General features: G+C 58.4%; 1 protein-coding gene across 3 annotated transcripts; it reads left to right on the top strand.

The window, feature by feature from the left end:
• Positions 1-104: 104 nt before the first annotated feature.
• Positions 105-13,193, top strand: GATD3 (glutamine amidotransferase class 1 domain containing 3). 3 transcript variants are annotated; one of them, XM_054468417.2, is made up of 7 exons: positions 105-1,581; positions 1,845-1,897; positions 3,781-3,894; positions 4,903-5,022; positions 8,007-8,099; positions 10,726-10,882; positions 12,301-13,193. In XM_054468417.2, exons 1-7 carry the CDS (start codon positions 1,441-1,443, stop codon positions 12,427-12,429), a joined length of 807 nt encoding a protein of 268 aa, XP_054324392.1. In that variant the 5' UTR covers positions 105-1,440; the 3' UTR covers positions 12,430-13,193. The 3 variants fall into 3 exon arrangements, with proteins under 3 accessions (XP_054324392.1, XP_054324391.1, XP_054324393.1); XM_054468416.2 differs by having other exon boundaries at positions 10,726-13,193; XM_054468418.2 differs by lacking the exons at positions 10,726-10,882; positions 12,301-13,193 and adding an exon at positions 8,948-10,716.
• Positions 13,194-17,164: the final 3,971 nt, after the last annotated feature.

Below are 17,164 nucleotides of genomic sequence, written 5' to 3' on the forward strand. Positions count from 1 at the left end.
CCCCCACCAGCTGAGGCTCCCTGGCTGGCCGCTCCGCAGGACCTGAGAAGCCTGAAGAGGGCCAGGCACGGAGGAGCAGGAACGAGGACAGTCAAATGTGCCAAGCTCGTCTTTGGTTTTAACTGTTAATGTCCCATGTCTGTTATTCTAGTTCCCCACTATCTTGCAAGGATTGGCAGTAAAGTCTTAGTGATGGATGACGCGACAGTGGGGAAAGTGACAGCCGTGGGCTAGATCATCAGATGTGTCTGTAGAATCCAGCGTGTCCCTGTGAACATCCTCCAGCAGTAACCATTCAGGTTATTTAAAAAACCTGAATTATTAGGTTGAAAATGTGTAAATCGGGGAAAGAGCCAGCACTTATCCAGCCATTCCTCTGTGAACTAACCCATGCATAACAAATAGATTTTTTTAACGGAAGAATTCCAGCTAGGACCTGAGCCGCTGGGATCTTCACAGCTGTGCTGTGAACGTTAAAAAAACAAACAAACAAACAAAAACCCAAACAGTGCCCGGGAGTGGTGGCTCACGCCTGTAATCCCAGCACTTTGGGAGGCCGAGGCGGGCGGATCACCTGAGGTCGAGAGTTCCAGACCAGCCAGACCAACATGGAGAAACCCCCTCTCCACTAAAAATACAAAATTAGCCTGGCGTGGTGGCGCATGCCTGTAGTCCCAGCTACTCGGGAGGCTGAGGCAGGAGAGTCGCTTGAACCTGGGAGGCGGAGGTTGTGTTGAGCCGAGTTCGCGCCATTGCACTCCTGCCTGGGCAACAAGAGGGAAACTCGGTCTCAAAAAAGAAAAAAAAACCCAAACAGAATCGGCGGCCCACTTACCCCCAGACTAACCCAGATGAAGCCCCTGGGTGGAACTGCAGTTTCCAGGATGCAACATCCCGGCGTCGGTAAAACCCGGAGGGGTCGCTCCGCCAGGAGACAGTATGAAAGCGGAGGGGTAGTCCTGACCCCGCGTGGGTCCTGACGCCGAGATTATGACGAATGGCCATTTAGGAGGATGTGGACCCTGGGTGCTCGTGCTGGTGAGTTAAGGATGAGAGGGAGGTAAGGTAACAAGCCCCAGGCTGAGCCGCCCCGAGGCAAGGCTGCTCCGCGGATGGCGGGAAGGGCGCGCCGCCTGTGGAGGCGTCCGATGAGGGCGGGGCTGGGAACCCCGGGAGTCACCAGCATCCCTCAACCTCGAGCCCGAGCCGTCAGCCACCACCGGAAGGAAAACACGGTTCCCGAAACTCTACCCGGAGGCTCTGCGCAGGCGTGGCCCCGCCCACCGGGGGCACTCACGGGATAGGGCTGAGACGGGGGCGGGTCTTGGCTCTGCCCCGAAGGCCGCGCAGGCGCGGTCCCGACAAGCAACGCGTTTGTAGACGGGTGGGTGCGCACGCTCTGTCCCGGCGTGACCTTCCGATCCCGCTGTCCTCACCGCAATGGCGGCTGTGAGGGCCCTGGTGGCCTCGAGGCTCGCTGCGGCATCTGCGTTCGCGTCCCTGTACCCCGGCGGTCGGACGCCTTCCCAGCGCGCAGCCCTTCACCTCTCCGTGCCGCGCCCCGCGGCCAGGGTTGCGCTGGTGAGTGGACGGAGGGGGTGAGGTCAGCTCCCGCCTCCAGAGATCAGCCTTCGCTGTTCTCTGCCCAAGGTCGGCCCCTCTTCCTAGGTCCGCTCCCGCCGCCCCAGGTCGGCTCCTTCACCCCGAGTCAGCTTCTGTGGCCCAGGTCGGCCCCATTTTCCCGGGTCAGCTCCCGCCGCCCAGGTCGGCCCCTTTCCCCTGAGTCAACTCTCGCCTCCCAGGTCGGCCCCTTTCCCCCGGGTCAGCTCCCGCTCCTCTCGCAGGTGCTGTCTGGATGCGGAGTCTACGATGGGACCGAGATCCACGAGGCCTCGGCGTAAGTCCTCAGGAGCAGCTGGTCCTCCACCCCGGGGGCCTCGAGAAGGCCTCTTTACCAGTGAAGTTTACTCTTTTTTGAACAACTTAGAGAAAGCATGTATTTTATTTTATTTTTACTTTTTGTCTTTTGAGACAGCGCCCAGTCTGGAGTGCAGTGGTGCGATCTTGGCTCACTGCGGCCTCCGCCTCCTGGGTTCAAGCGATTCTCCTGCCTCAGCCTTCCGAGTAGCTGGGACTACAAGCATGCACCACCACACCCAACTAATTTGGGTATTTTTAGTAGATACGGAGTTTCACCATGTTGGCCAGGCTGGTCTCAGACTCCTGACCTCAAGTGATCCTCCCGCTTCAGCCTCCCAAAGTGCTGGGATTACAGGCATGAGCCACTGCACCCGGCCGAGAGAGCTTGTATTTTAAATACCCTATTCTTGGCTAAAAAAAAGCAAAAATGACTCGCAAAACCCAGGGAGACACTAAGGAAGAACAGTTTTTAAGTGTCACCTAGAGGTGATCACTCAGCATTTCACTTGAGTATTTTTCAGGACACACACATTTTGAAAACACTGAGATCACGCTCACCCATGTTTTGCAAGTGTTTCTGACGCATGGGAAGTAATTCCCATTCATTCAGTTCTCAACATCATTTTAACAGTTGGTATTTCTGGGTCCTAGACAGGTTACCGTTTATATAACTGGTCAGCTGTTGCTGAGTGGTTGGTGGCCTGATTTCCTGTGTTACTGGAAATGACTGCAGGCCTAACCGGTAGGGCAGGAGGCCACCACACATGCCAGGTACCTGTAGTTCCCATGTGGTTCAGGGTGAACTGGAGAGGGGAGAGCTGGGTGGTGGCGAAGGGGTGTCAGGCCATGGAGAGGGGCCTGAGCCTGGTGGCTTTGTGGGCGGCCCGCCTGCGCCGGTTGGAGTTGGCACTAGGCAGAGTGAGCTGGGGGAAAGGGCCAGGATGTGTTTCATGATTTGGCCTTAGTGGGTTAGAAAATAGCCCCGAATAGCTTGAGCCCTCCCAGGCAGAACGGCAGGTCACTGTGTCTGGGGTGTCTGGGTGGATTTCTTATGGGTAGCGGAACCCAAGTGCCAGGGACAGGTGCTGACCTCTCCCTCTGGCAAGTCACTGCACTTCATGCCTCGGTTTCCTCCTCCACGTAAGGGGCACTGAGGGCTTAGTATGTGGGTGGGCTTAGCGACCTATCTCCTGTTGGCGCCGGGAGTTGCGGATGCCAGCGTGAGCCCTCGTAATGTCAGCTGTTGTCCCCAGGAGGAGCTTCTGTTGCCCTTGCCCTTGGGGAGATGGAGCTGCCTGGCCTGTGGTGTTGTCCTGGGGTCTCTGTGTCTCTCCCACCGTCTGTGATGGGAAAGTTGAGGGAGACTAGAAATTGAACTAAGTAGTGACTGAAAGCCCCGTCACACCCTCTGTGCACGTGGCACTCTTGAGCACACTGCTGCTTCTCACTCTTGGTGCTTGCAGCAAGCAACTGGAGGAGGGCAGCCAGGCCCTGGGTGTAGGCAGAGCACTCAGCAGCCGGGGACCCGCATGCCTCCAGGCTGTGCCCTCAGTGGAGTCACCCGGCCCCCATACCCCAGTTTGCAAAGGGAGCTGTTGGGACCAGCTGATCTCCATAGCCTACTTCTGAGGGTCTGTCATAGTTGTAACCCACCAACCGACAGTGAATTGGAATGGGGGTGTGGGGGATATTTGGCTTGGTATGGAACCAACCATAACTTTTTGCAGAGCAAGTAAGATATTAATATACATTAGGAATTTGCTCCTGGCACTTAGCTAAAATCCTGTTTTTAAAAATGTGTTAACACAAATCTGAGTGGGGCACGTTTTGAAGAGTTGTCTCTGGTTTTCCCCCGTGCAGGATCCTGGTGCACCTGAGCCGTGGAGGGGCCGAAGTCCAGATCTTTGCTCCTGACGTCCCTCAGATGCACGTGATTGACCACACCAAGGGGCAGCCGTCCGAAGGCGAGAGCAGGTGTGGGGGTGGGATTGGAACTTGCTTCTTGTCCACCTCCCACGGTGCAGCCTTTTTTTGCTGGCTTAGCGTAAACCAAGTCTTGTGTGGAAATGAACGTCCTTCTGAGCAGCTGTGCTCAGGCTGTTCTGGAAGTAATGCTGCTAGGGCTCAGGAGTGCCTTCCTTCCAGTACTCACAGAAGGAGTGAAAATGGCGACTGTATCGCTTCCCACTGAGTAAAGCTGCTCATACTTGGTCTTGAGCAAAGATGGTGTTTCTCAGTTTGGTCGCCCACCTTCTTCCCCTGTCTGGGCTCCAGATCTGTTTTGCTGGTTCCCAGCAGCATGTCTGTTACTGCGGTGTGTGTGGTTCTGGCCTGTGTGGCCCGAGATCCCCTTCCCTTACCCGTCCTGCCCGACAGCCCTGTGCAGGCCATTCCCAGCTGCCTTCCAGCTGGCTTCGGACCATGAGAGGTCGGGGCTGGAGATCCGAGGAAGAAGCCATAGCCGCCTCCTGGGGCTGTGCTTCTCACCAGTGGGGACCCCTGTGATTTCTTTTCCTGCCTGGGACCCTGGCTTCTGCACCTGGACTTGCACCTTCGGCCCCCACACCTGGGGGCTAGCAGCTTCCTGCGGTGGCTGGCCTTCGGGTTGCTTCACTGGTCCTGAGTCCTGGCTTCTTACCTTCCCCCCTGAGTCCCACCGTCCCGATGAATGCACAGAATTCTGTCTGCTTTAGACACTCGGAGAGACTTTCGTTTCCCATGGGCCTTGACTGACGGTGCAGAAGATTCAGAGTGATTTGGCGCAGGTTCTGAAGTGGTGATCTGAAGAGCCCAGCATAGATTTAGCGTTGCTAGAACCATGTTGCCTTTCCAGGTAGTGACCAAACATGCTGACCTGGAAGTAAATCCCCGTGTGGCTGAGAGCCACGTGTGTGGAGCGTGTTGCCTGTGGGCTGTGCCCCTGCCCCGCTCCACAGTCCTCCACCTGCATGCTGAGGCTTTTTGCCCTGTGTTCTTTCCCAGGAATGTTTTGACCGAGTCTGCGAGGATCGCCCGTGGCAAGATCACAGACCTGGCCAACCTCAGTGCAGCCCACCATGATGCCGCCATCTTTCCAGGAGGCTTTGGAGCAGCTAAAAACCTGTGTGTATTTGAGCTTCGAGGTCTCCCGCTTTCCATGTGGAGCAGATGGGAAGGGGGTGCACCTGCCTGCTGTCCGATGTGGGCAGTGGAGCAGCGATGGGACGGGGTGGTGATAGGAGCAGCCTCTGGGTTTAGGGTCTGGGCAGGGCACGTGCCTGCCCTCTGACTCGGGAGCCGTTCTTCGGGTTGGGTCTTAGGTAGCGTTTTAGCGAGACATGCTTTTTTTCTGCTTCTCTGCTGCCTCTTCTCTCAGCATTCCTGGTACCCAACAGCTGTCAGAGTGGGTTTGGGGATCCCTCTTATCTCATCACTGTGCTGGTAGGTCTCATCACATTGAAATCAGTCTCTGAGTATTTACTCCTTGCAGGTACCAGTTTTTTCTCTCTCTCTTTCTTTTTTTTTTTTTTTTTTTTTTCCTGTAGAGATGAGGTCTTGGTCTGTTGCCCAGGCAGGGATGCAGTGGCATGATCCTAGCTCACTGCAGCCATGATCTCCTGGGCTCAAGCCGCCATCGAGCCTCATCCTCCTGAGTAGCTGAGACTCTAGGCGCATGCCACCATGCCCATGTTTTTTTTTGTGTGTTTTGTTTTTTTTTTTTTTTTTGTAGCCATGTATGTAGCCCAAATTGGTCTGGAACTTCTGGGCTCAAGTGACCCTCCTGCCTCCCAAAGTGCTGGGATTCCAGGCCTGAGCCACCGCGCCTGGCCCCAGTTCTCTTATGGAAACTTAAAGGATCAGAAATGGGTTTCCTTCTTGGTAGTTTGGGCGGCGGTCCTGACAGGAAGAAGGGAGGCCGCCTTGGCATGGCTGTTAGGGTTGTTTCCATGGTAGCTGGACCGTGAACTGTGGAGGCCTGGCCGGCTCCCACACGGTGGCGTCCTTGAGTTCCAGATCTTCTTTCTGTTCTGTGTCTCCTCTCTCTCTTTGCACATTCATGGAGGTTCTCTGGGCACTGCCCCCATGGCCCTGCCTGCGAGGTGGAGGTGGTGCCGGGCTGACCCTCCAGGGACAGCTCTGCCACCTGCAGGAGCACTGGCCACAGTGCATCTGAGCGTGCAGGTGGCTTCTGTGCCGCAGTGTGGGTGGTAGCCCCAGCAGGGCTGGCGCCGGTCGGCAGCTCCTGTTTCAAGGGCAGGTTGGAGGCTGGCTGATCGCTCACCCCACTCTGGGTAGCCTGCACCCAGAGTCGAGGGGCAGGCAGTCTCCATCCGAAGAATGCGCCCCTCCTTATCCCGAAACCTCAGAGGTCGCCTTCCTCAGATGCCAGCCGTTTTCTCAGTGCCCTTGGCCGTGCCCTCACCCCTCTCTCTCACCGGAAGCCCCACCCCAGCCTGTCATCCCCCCACTCCTGAAAGCCAGCAAGCCTCGTCGGTGCCACCCACACCCCTGACCTCACGCAGCCCCACGTCAGGCTCCATCTTTTGTCCAGTTGTCCCCGCGTTGCTGCCGTCTCCACGAGGCTCTGACCACTGACACCGTGTGTGGCGGGGCGCAGGGGCAGCTGGAGGGTGTGCTGGTGGCTACGTGCCCTGGCATCGCTCCTTCACGTTTTGCCAACCCAGAGGCACAGGCTTGAGGTGTGTGGTGGTTCTTGGGGTCAGTGGGTCTTGGTCTTGGTTTTCAAGGTGTTGATGGGCCCTGGGATTGACGTGCCCGTGTGTCTGAGTCCATGTCCCCTGGGCGAAGCTCCCATTTTCACTGATCTGTCCAGAGCGTTCTGGGTGAGCCTGCCCTGCGTGTTCATGGTGCAGTGCGCTCTGCTGAGCTGCAGCCGTGGCCACTCTGCACCCTCTGAGACAGTCACCCATGGGGACGGCGAACACCCACTGCCTCCAGAAGATTCCCAGCACTCTGCCAGCAAAGACATGTGGAAAATGCTGGGGCAGAGGACTGGGGTGCGTGAGGGTGGCGTAGAGCCCAGGGGTGGGTTCGTGGGAAGCTGTGTCCACTTGTAGATTTGGTGGCATTGCCAAATCACACGCCTCATGGGCAGTGTGGAAAGACCTCCCGTGCCCCACGTGCCCTCCACAGCTCCTGCTCCTTGGCCTGAGGCGTGGATGCTGGTGTCGCAGGTAAACTGGCGTTTCCTTCACGGTCATCGAAGCAAGAGTGCTTGGTATGCCTGGAAGCCGATTGCGTTTCTTTTTTCGGGAACTCCTGGAGTTTCCTGCTGCCCCTTTGTTTTAAGGAAAAACTCTCACACTGTGTTTCTCCCCTTCCCACCACAACAGTCGTCCACACAGAAGGTGGGTGTGAAGGGTCTTCCCCATGCACCACGCAGGGGTCGCTGCTGCCTTCTAATTCAGTTCCAACAGTATGGACCTGGGGTAGCGTCTGATCGCACGGGTTGAGGGCTCCGTCCCCAAAACTGCCCTCTGACACACACCGGTAACAAGTCTGAGCCTCTGGAACTGACCGATTGGCTTCAAGTTGGGCTTCCCACAACCCCGTTTGCTGGAGTGGCTCACAGTGCTCAGGGAAACATGACGTCAGCATTCTCCCCCAGGGAGTGGGGGACCCTCTCAGGAGAGGGTCCTGAGACCCACAGTCAGAAAGGTGGGGAACATTAGAGTCCTGCTTTGGGGCAGGTGAAAGGCGGGCAGGAGGTCAGAGGCTGCCCAAGGCCCAACACAGCCAACGTCGTAACAGAAAGCTAAGAAGCACCACGGGAGTTAGGAGCCGGAAACCAGTGTCTGAGTCTCAGCACCGCAGCCCAGCTTCCGCCAGCTGCTTCGGAAGGTTCCAGGGCGTGGGTCCTCTCGTCCTGGTGGCCTCCTGCTGCACCACTTCCTGATCCTCCTGCTTTCTATGCTTCTTTCTGTTTAAAAAACAGGAAAATATGTTCACATCAAACGCGCATATGTGCAGCCATGCCCATGTCCCTTGCTGCAGCTGACTGAGGGTCTGGAGCTGTGCCTAGGAAGCCCCCGAGGAATAGACCCTGGTTGTGAGGCTGTCTGAGGAGGCCTTTTGTCTCCCGGTAGGAGCACGTTTGCCGTGGACGGGAAAGATTGCAAGGTGAATAAAGAAGTGGAGCGTGTCTTGAAGGAGTTCCACCAGGCCGGGAAGCCCATCGGGTGTGTACAGCCGCGCAGGCCTCGGGGAGTGAGGGAGGAGGGTGCGTGGGCCTGCAGCCTCTGTTCTCAGCCAGGAGCTGCCGCTGATCTGAAAACTCACAGCTGATTTTCTTGTTTTAACTGAGGGGATTTCACACGATGTCACTGGTGACTTAACAGGAAGGAGAGGGCACACTTCACTTCCCTAGAGGAGACCTGGAATTCTCTTGGCTCCCAGAGGTGTCCCTAGGCAGTCCCTCAGGACCGCTAGCCTTTACCAGACCCCTTCTCCCAAGCCCCTTAGCCACAGTACCCCCAACCCCGCTGACTTCTGGCCAGTCACTGCAGCACGTGCACCATCCCTGATGCTGTCCACTCCCAGCGGCCTCCCTCCTGGGGAGCCACAGCCGACCACGCCCCTTTGTCCCTGCTCAGACAAAGCCTGGGTCCTGAGGCTGGCGGCACGAGTAGGGTGCCCACTCCTTCATCCACGTAAGCGCCTTGGCTTACGTGGCGGGTCACAGCCCCGCAGGGAGTGTGTGCTCTTCACCGTCTGCTGCCGGGAAGTCACTCTCAGATGTGTGAGGGTGACCCAGCAAGGCCGAGTTCCGCCTCGGCAGGTGTGATGCTTCCTCGAGCCTCCCGGCATCTGCTGCTTGGTGGTCCTGGAACGCGGCACTGCGCTGCGCTGTCCAGGTCTCAGCTGTGTCTGGTGCTGGCAGGGCGAGAGCTGCACTTGCGTTGATGAACATCTGTGAGGCGCACTCGCAATGGCCGCTCACTACCGGGTTCTGTCAACCCAGCAAGGATAAGGCTCTGTCGGAATCCTCTGTCTGAGCGGGGCTGGGAAAGACACTCCCCACCCACAGTCACTCACTTAAGGAACTGTCTGGTCACCGTCCAGGGAGGCCCCTAAGGCGGAGCCACGGGAAGAGGTGCAGGCTCAGAGCTCCCGAAGGAGGTCCCTGCTGCAGCCGCATCACAGCCGGGGTGAAGATTTCGCCCACGGTCTCCACCTCGGGATCCCGTGCTTGTCAGAGAAACGTTCCCGGGATGAGCGCCCAGAGGGAGTTGCCCATGGCCCTTTCTTTTGTGACTAATTCAAAATCTCGGTGAAACAAGACAGCCCCTAGCAGGTGAACCACTGCCTCTGAGCATGTGCGGGGCGCAAGCCCATCTCCCTAGTCCAGCCATGAAGCTCTCCTGAAAACTGCAGGGCACAAGCCCGTCTGCTCCCCGGTCCAGCCACAGGGCTTCCGTGCACGGTGACCCACAGGCTCTTTTCCTGAGGAAACCTAAATCCTTAACCGCTGCAGCTTTCCCTTCCTAAGAGAAGAAGGGGCGTGGCGTGGTGTGGCTCTGTGGCCGAGCACACCCTTTACATGCCAGCCTGTCTTGAGGTCCCTCCTGCAGCCAGCCCCACCCACCCCTCAGCCTGGTGCCAGAGGCCTGCGTGGCCAGCCAGGGGCTGTTAGGCGGCCTGGCCACTCACTGCTGGGACCCCTTCCTTGAATGCAGTAGTTGAGGTGGGCGCTGGGCTGTGCCAGGAGCCGCTGTGGCATCTGTAGCTGGCACTTGATGGCCGGGCGGCTGCACGCAGCATCGGGAGCTGCTGAGAACCTGCTTCCCGGACTTCCTGCCTGCTCAGAGGGCGGCAGGGGGATTTCATCTCATAGGCAGCCAGAAGCTGCTTCAGGACATGCAGTTTTTCGGGGCAGGTTTGTTTTGAGAGTATCGCTTTGTTGCCCAGGCTGGAGTGATCTTGGCTCACTGCAACCTCCGCCTCCCAGGGTCAAGCAATTCTGCCTCAGCCTCCCAAGTAGCTGGGATTACAGGCACCTGCCACCAGGCTGAACTTTTGTTAATTTTAATAGTTTTCGCCATGTTAGGCTGGTCTCGAGCTCCCGACCTCAGGTGATCTGCCTGCTTCGGCCGCCCAAAGTGCTGGGATTACAGGCATGAGCCACTGCACCTGGTTGTGAGATGTGTTTTTAACAGTTTCGTTACAGCCCATGGTAGCAGTTTCCACCTGGGCCTATCGGGAGTGGGTAGGGCTGTAGACAGCGGGAGGAGGGATGAAGGAAGACGGGCCAAGGTGTGGGGTGTTGAGGGCAGGATGGGGCCTGACAGCTGTGGGCTACACCACAGGTTGCCAGGGGATGGGGCTGCTGTTTAATGAGGCCGTGACCCTTCCACTGTTGCCCCTGGGTGGCCATGAGGTGCTGGACAACACAGGTCACTGAAGGCCCTGCTGTGGGCACAGTGCCTGGCACACAGAGGGGCCTCTGTTGGCTGGGCAGGGAGGGGTTCCTGGTGAAGCAGAAGCAGGTCCCAGGGGTGGGTGTGGCAGGACCTTGGGGCTTAGCCCATGGCTGTTGGGGGCTCACCTCGGGGGTCGTTGGCCTGGTGCTTGAGTGCCTGCAGGGAGTGCTCGGCGGGGAGTGGGGCTGAGGACACTTCACTCTCAGCCTTGAGTCACCTGGTGCCACCTCCATCACATCCCATGGGCCACAGCCTTCTGGCAGCCCAGGCTCACAGGGGGCAGGGACGGCAGGGCTCCCGTGGCAGGGCAGCCTGGGGTCGTGGCAAGGGTAATTTCTGTTCTGCAGGCCATGCAGCATGCCTGACCCATGTTCTCACCTTTCAGCTTGTGCTGCATTGCGCCTGTCCTCGCGGCCAAGGTGCTCAGAGGCGTCGAGGTCACCGTGGGCCACGAGCAGGAGGAAGGTGGCAAGTGGCCTTACGCCGGGACCGCGGAGGCCATCAAGGCCCTGGGTGCCAAGCACTGCGTGAAGGAAGTGGTCATATCCTTCCTGGTAGCCAGGCCCGGCCTGCCGTCGTGCTTGTCCCGGAGACGTGCATAGGGATGCCCTTCCCTCCGGGCTGCCTTGGTGGGTGGCCTCTTCACTGGCAGCTGCACCTGCTGCTCTCCCTGTGGGGCCTCCCCCGGTGGGCACCATGGCTATCTGTCTGAGGGCATAGAGCAGATGGCTGTGACAGCCCAGCTGGTGTGAGGTGGGTCGCAGACACACGTCAGAAGCGCAGCTTTGGTGCGTGGTTGGCAGATCCAGGTCCCTAGCCTGACTGTTGAGTCTGCTCAGCAACCCCCAGGCAGCAACACTCGGGGCCCAGCCAGGGGAGGGTGAGGAAAGAGTGTGCGCAAGGTGTGGAGGGAGAGCGGCTGGGCGTGCAGGAGGCAGGGGCTTCCTGAGATGCTGGGGGAAAGCGGCCGGGCGTGCAGAAGGGGCTTCCTGGCTTTATTTGGGTGGAAGTTCTCAGGCCAGTTTGGGTGGCCAGGTGATTCAGCCAGCCTCGTGGCCTCCAGCCCCTTCTGTTGAGGTGTGTCCCCTGAGTTCTGAGATGATGGACCAAGAACGCCAGTGGGGCTGTTGCCCAGGGAGATTTGGAGGGAGGCTCATGGAAGGCCCTGCCTGGATCTGGGAGAATGTCCATGTGGGCCCATTTGAGAGAACAGAACACTCCAGGGTGCCGGAAGGCACTGGAATGAGTAGAGCATGGACCTGGTCCCCTGCAGGTGTTGTTCCGAAGGGTGCAGTTCCTCTCAATAGGGTAGCTATTTACTCACAGGCAGCTTCGGACGTCAGGCCCCGTCTCCCTCCCTGCGGCTTTCCTGCCGGGCAGGAGCGCAGGGCAAGGCTGGCCCCAGGCCTCTGACTGCTTTCAGGAAGATGGGGACACATGTCTTGGGTGGTGTTGGGGAGGCTCAGGTCTGTGGGCTGGCCGGCCCCAGTTGTGCCACATGCTGCCCTGTTGCCTGTTGCCCTGCAGCATGAGGACCGGCTCCCTCACGGCCAGTTCTTCATCTGAAAAGTGGAGGCGCTGCCACTGCCTCCCGTGGTGGTTGTGAGGACCCCAGGCATGTGTGCGCCCCCATGGCGGGGCAGCTCGTGGCCATGTATGGGTGTTGGGCCTGTGTGATGCTGGCATGAAAGGTGCTCCGTTCCCTGGAATTTCCCCCTGCTTTCTTCCTCTAGAATGCATGTGAATTGGGAACAGGTTCCTTCTTATGTTGTTCAGCAGCATAAATCATACAGAAAGCGGGGTCCTGCCCGCACAGACTGCACCAGGAGCGAGTTCTCCTGTTCCAAGTTATCTGAGAACAAAGTTAGGACATGCGGTGAGGGTGGGGGAGGGGCTGGGGCTCCACACCTAAAAGTCCCTCGGGTCCGTGGTGGGTGGATTTTTCCATAACTCTGCACACGAAGCTCACGTGGACCAGAAAAACAAGGTGGTCACGACCCCAGCCTTCATGTGCGAGACGGCACTCCACCACATCCACGACGGGATTGGAGCCATGGTGAGGAAGGTGCTGGAACTCACTGGAAAGTGACGCGCATGGACGAGGGCCCAGCTAGGCGCCAGCACTTGGCCTTACCCTCTGGCTGAGGAGCTGTCGGCTGCTTTCCATCCAGCTGGGAGTCTGGCAGGCCCTTTTTTTTTTTTTTTTTGCTGAGACCTGCAGGCGTTCTCTCTGTAAGGAGAGTGTGCTGCAGTGCATGGGGGATGTTTCTTCCCGGGCATGGCTGGGCTGCTCTCACATACAGAGGCCGAGGGGCCAATTCGTTCTCTGCCACAGGGACTTGCCTCACTGTGTCCCAAAAACAAATGGCAGCCAGCTTTTCCAGAAATAGAAAAGTCTGCCGTCTGAGGTTTTATACTTCAGGTTAGTTAGTTTTTGGAAGGAAGAACATTTTTAGGTTTGCAAGTCTCCTCATCAGGAAACCAGAAATACCACATTTACGGACCATGAAAGGTTGGTTCTTGACTCTGAAGGGACTTTTCAGTTAATCAGCGTAAGGGGGTTTCTAAAGCAGGCAATCCCTGTAGCCGCAGAGAATAAACGCCTTCCCAAAATGGCAACTTCCCACAGCCATGTTTCAGGCCTGCTGAGACTGCTGAGTGAGGAATGGCAGTGAGGTTTCTTCAATTAGTCTCAGTTCTCTTAATTTTCAGGAAGAAAGGGAAATTGCAGCTCCTCAGCCCCCAGGATTGACCTCTGGGGAGTGATGGTAGCGTTGGGGCCAGGCCGTGGGTTCAGGTGTGGCAGAAGCTTGCAGACGCGTCTGAAGGGAAATAAAGTGTGTTGGTGTTCGAGTTTGTGCTGTGTTCATCTGTGTGTGCAGGGTTGTTTGGGGAAGAAAGCATTTGGGGTGGGAGTCAGGTGTTTGCACACTTCACTCAGTGTCACATATCTGTTGCCTTTTGGGTCTGTCTCTGCCTGAGCAGCCAGGGCCAGGCTAGCCTGAGAGGCCCCACGCTGGGTGGGTGGCAGGAGCTGCCCAGCGTTGGGGTGGCGGTGTGGGAAACACCCGCTCTGGCTGCTGGCATGGCTGTTCTGTGTGGTCTGGTTTGCACCTCCCTGTGTGTCAGGTGCTGGGCCCGGAACGGGTGTGCAGGCCCTGGTCCCGCAAGACTCGAACCCTCAATTGCACTGGTACCCACCACACCCCCTTGGCCCTCCCCACCCGCTGCGTGGAATCAGCGGATTCATTCTACCGCCTTGAGAGGGCGTGGGGGGCCCATGGGTAAGGCAGGAAGGCCCCGGTGCACCCCGCATCGGGTCTCGGCCTGACACTTATGGTTCTTCCTCCGTGGGAGCTGGGTTCTCCAGTAGCCTTCCTCCCACTGAGGCCGGGCCTCAGGAAGGCCTCACGGGCACCCACACCTGCTGCACACGCCCACAGCACTCTTTGCCTTGGGGCCAGGATTACCCTGGCCCAGGCAGCGGAGGAGCCTCCCACGTCCAGGGTAAGGTGGGGCTCCTCCCCTTTCTCATAGGCTGGTATGGACACATTTTGCATGGTCGGGGGGGTGGCGGTGGTACCCGTATACCACGCATGTTTATTCACGTGTGCGTGAGTGTATGGAAAAGTGCACAAGTCACAAGCATTCACTTTGGGGTTTCCACAAATATGCCCAAAACCATAGCTCGGGCCTGGAATGGTGGCACTGTCCCCAGCCTCCTGTAGGCACTGGCTGCGTGCTTGTTTGAGCTCTCTCTCTCTCTCTCTCTGTTTCTTTGAGGTGATCCAGTGTGGCGCCCCACACGCAGGTGCTTCTGCTGGGCCAGGCCTGTCCTCACCTGCATCTGCCCTTAGCCCAGGTGGCCCTGGGGGTCCTTAGTGTCCTCACTTGCGGATGAGGCTTTGCTCCGCCCGGGGCCCTGCAGCTTGTAGGGCTTGGCTGGGACTCAGCTCCGGGCAGCACAGCACCAGAACCCCAGCCCTAGAAATAGATCTTGGGACGTTGGGAAGCCCAGAGAGGGGCCGTGACAGAACCGGAGAGCTCGGTCCTGGGTTCACTGGACAGTGACTCTGGCTGCTGCGTGCCAGGTGCCTTCAGGTACCAAGGGCACTGTCATGAGCATGCCCTCGTCCTGGAGCTCAGGTGGGGGCAGCCAGTACGTGGCCCGGCGAGCCATGGAGTTCCCCCGGCAGTGGTGGGGGGGTGGACATGCTGGGAAGGAGGATGGCAGTGCCAGGCATGCATAAAGTGATCAAGGAAGGGGACGGGGGTCCAGTGGGAACAGGAGCTAACCAGGGGTTCAAGGTCAGGGCGTGGGGAGGGAGGGAAGCTGGTGACATGCATGGTTCCCAGGACCAGCTCCTCCTGCCATCCCAGAGGCCTCTGCATCCCACGGGCTGTGCACCCTGGAACGTGGTTGTGGCTTTAGGCGCTGCCACCAGGGGGCGTGGCAGAACTGTCTTTGGGGCTGACCACGGGCAGGCGGCCCCTCACCAAGCTGCTTCCTGTTGGCGCCATCAGAGTCTGGGCTACCCTCTCCTGAAGCCCTCCCTGGTTTCCACATGCCCCACCCCTTTGCCCTGTCCCTCTTGTTTCCTTCCAGGGCACCTCCTCACCTCCTGTCCAGGTCACCAGAGCTCCAGCTGTGGACATGCCCCATTCCCCCATAATCCTTTCTTCGTTCTCCATTTCTCCACCACTCCCAGCTCCCCCACCATTCCCAGCTGTTCTATACTCAGTCCTCTGCTCCACACTCAGCCCCCAGCTCCCCCACCACTCCCAGCTGCTCCACACTCAGCCCCCAGCTCCTCCACACTCAACCCCCAGCTCCCCCACCACTCCCAGCTCCTCCACACTCAACCCCCAGCTCCTCCACACCCAACCCCAGCTCCCCCACCACTCCCAGCTCCTCCACACTCAACCCCCAGCTCCCCCACCACTCCCAGCTCCTCCACACTCAACCCCCAGCTCCCCCACCACTCCCAGCTCCTCCACACTCAACCCCCAGCTCCCCCACCACTCCCAGCTCCTCCACACTCAACCCCCAGCTCCTCCACACTCAACCCCCAGCTCCCCCACCACTCCCAGCTCCTCCACACTCAACCCCCAGCTCCCCCACCACTCCCAGCTCCTCCACACTCGACCCCCAGCTCCCCCACCACTCCCAGCTCCTCCACACTCGACCCCCAGCTCCTCCACCACTCCCAGCTCCTCCACACTCAACCCCCAGCTCCCCCACCACTCCCAGCTGCTTCTCCATTCCCACCTGTTCTTCCTTCCTGGTGTTCTTCTCCCCAGACCTGGTCTGACTGTCCCTCCCAGTCCCTCATTACTTGGGGATGGTCGTCTTCTGCTCTGACCTCCAGGCTCTCTTGGAGGCTGCTCCTTCCCTTTCCTCCCCCTGAGCTTCTTGCTGTCCCAGACCCCTGCCCAAGGAGGCCTCTAACTCCAGCCCTTCTCTGCACTACACTTGGAGTGGGGCACCGCCCACTCAGCATATCCAGACCGGGGCCCCCACGCGCGCTTCTTCCTGTCTCATCATGTGCCCAGCTCCCCATGGGAAACTGGTCCCAGCCGCCTGTTTCTCCCTGCCCCTCCCTCTGCCCAGCTATAGGTTTTGCCTCCAAATATGTCCAAGCCACCCCCTTCCTCTCCTGTGCCTAGACCAGGTTCATGCCTGCTCCCCATGTCTGGTCCTGACACCCTGCATCCCTCCCTCCTGGGATGACCAGCCTCCCTCTTTGTGTTACTGGCTCTCTTTGTCTCTCAGCTCTCAGCATCACTGCAGAGAGGACTTCCCAGCACGCCCTGGCTGAGGAGGGGCCCCTGGGCCACTTGCCTCACAGATCTCGAGGTCTGTGAGTACACACGTATCACAGCTTTGTCATCTGTCTCCCCACTGCACTGGGAGCGTCAGGAGAGAGGATGGGGGCCTCATGGGTGCCCCTCCATCTTCCCCGGCCAGGCCTGGGCCCTGAGGTGGTGGGCTCTTGGCGTGAGCCGGCCAGTGCGTGCTGCGAGGCCCAAGGCTCACGGACCTGACAAGCCCACCTTGGCGCCCGCCCGCTCCCAGGCCCCTTCCACCTACTGCTGGCCAGCGCCTTCCTCTAGGGCTCCCTCAACATCACCTTTGCTGTTTTGTTTTAAATAGACTTTATTTTCTAGCGCAGTCTTAGGCTCGTGGCAAAACGGAGCGGAAAGTACAGAGAGTCCCACACACTCCCTGCCCCCACGCATGCACGGCCTCCCTCACCATCACCCCCGCACACCCCCGCCCGCCAGAGCACACATTTATTATAGGCAACCAACCCACACGGACACGTCATCTCCCCGAGTCCGCGGCGTCCGTTAGAGTTCACTCTTGGTGTTAGCCGTTCTGTAGATTCGGACAAATGTAGGACATGGATCCACCATTTACAGAGAATGCAAAATGGTTTCATTGCCCTGAAAACACTCGGCTCTGCCCGTTCCTCCCCCACCCTCCACCCCCATAACCACTGATGGTTTTGATTGTCCCCACAGCTTTGCCTCTTCCAGAATGTCTTGTGGTAGGACTCATACACTATGTGGCCTTTTCTGATTGATTGACTCCTTTCGCCTGGTAATAGGCATTTCTATTTCCTCCGTGTGTTTCTATGGCTTGACAGCTCATTTCTTTTTAGTGCCGAATAATATTCCATTGTTTGGCTTTACCACAGTTTATCCGTTTACCGCCTCAAGAGCATCTTAGGTTTGTCCCAGTTTGGGGCATTTATGAATAAAGCTGCTATAAACACCGGTGTGGAGGTTTTTGTGTGGACATACATTCTCACCTCCTTTGG

Source organism: Pongo pygmaeus, chromosome 22, assembly GCF_028885625.2.
Source record: "Pongo pygmaeus isolate AG05252 chromosome 22, NHGRI_mPonPyg2-v2.0_pri, whole genome shotgun sequence".
NCBI classification, from domain to species: Eukaryota; Metazoa; Chordata; class Mammalia; order Primates; family Hominidae; genus Pongo; species Pongo pygmaeus.

Bases quoted from the DNA above. Each gene is read 5' to 3' on its own strand.
- GATD3 (XM_054468417.2), top strand. From the start codon at position 1,441: ATGGCGGCTGTGAGGGCCCTGGTGGCCTCGAGGCTCGCTGCGGCATCT. The intron at 1,898-3,780 runs GTAAGTCCTCAG...TCCCCCGTGCAG, and splicing joins GAGATCCACGAGGCCTCGGC to GATCCTGGTGCACCTGAGCC. The intron at 8,100-10,725 runs GTGTGTACAGCC...CTCACCTTTCAG, and splicing joins CAGGCCGGGAAGCCCATCGG to CTTGTGCTGCATTGCGCCTG.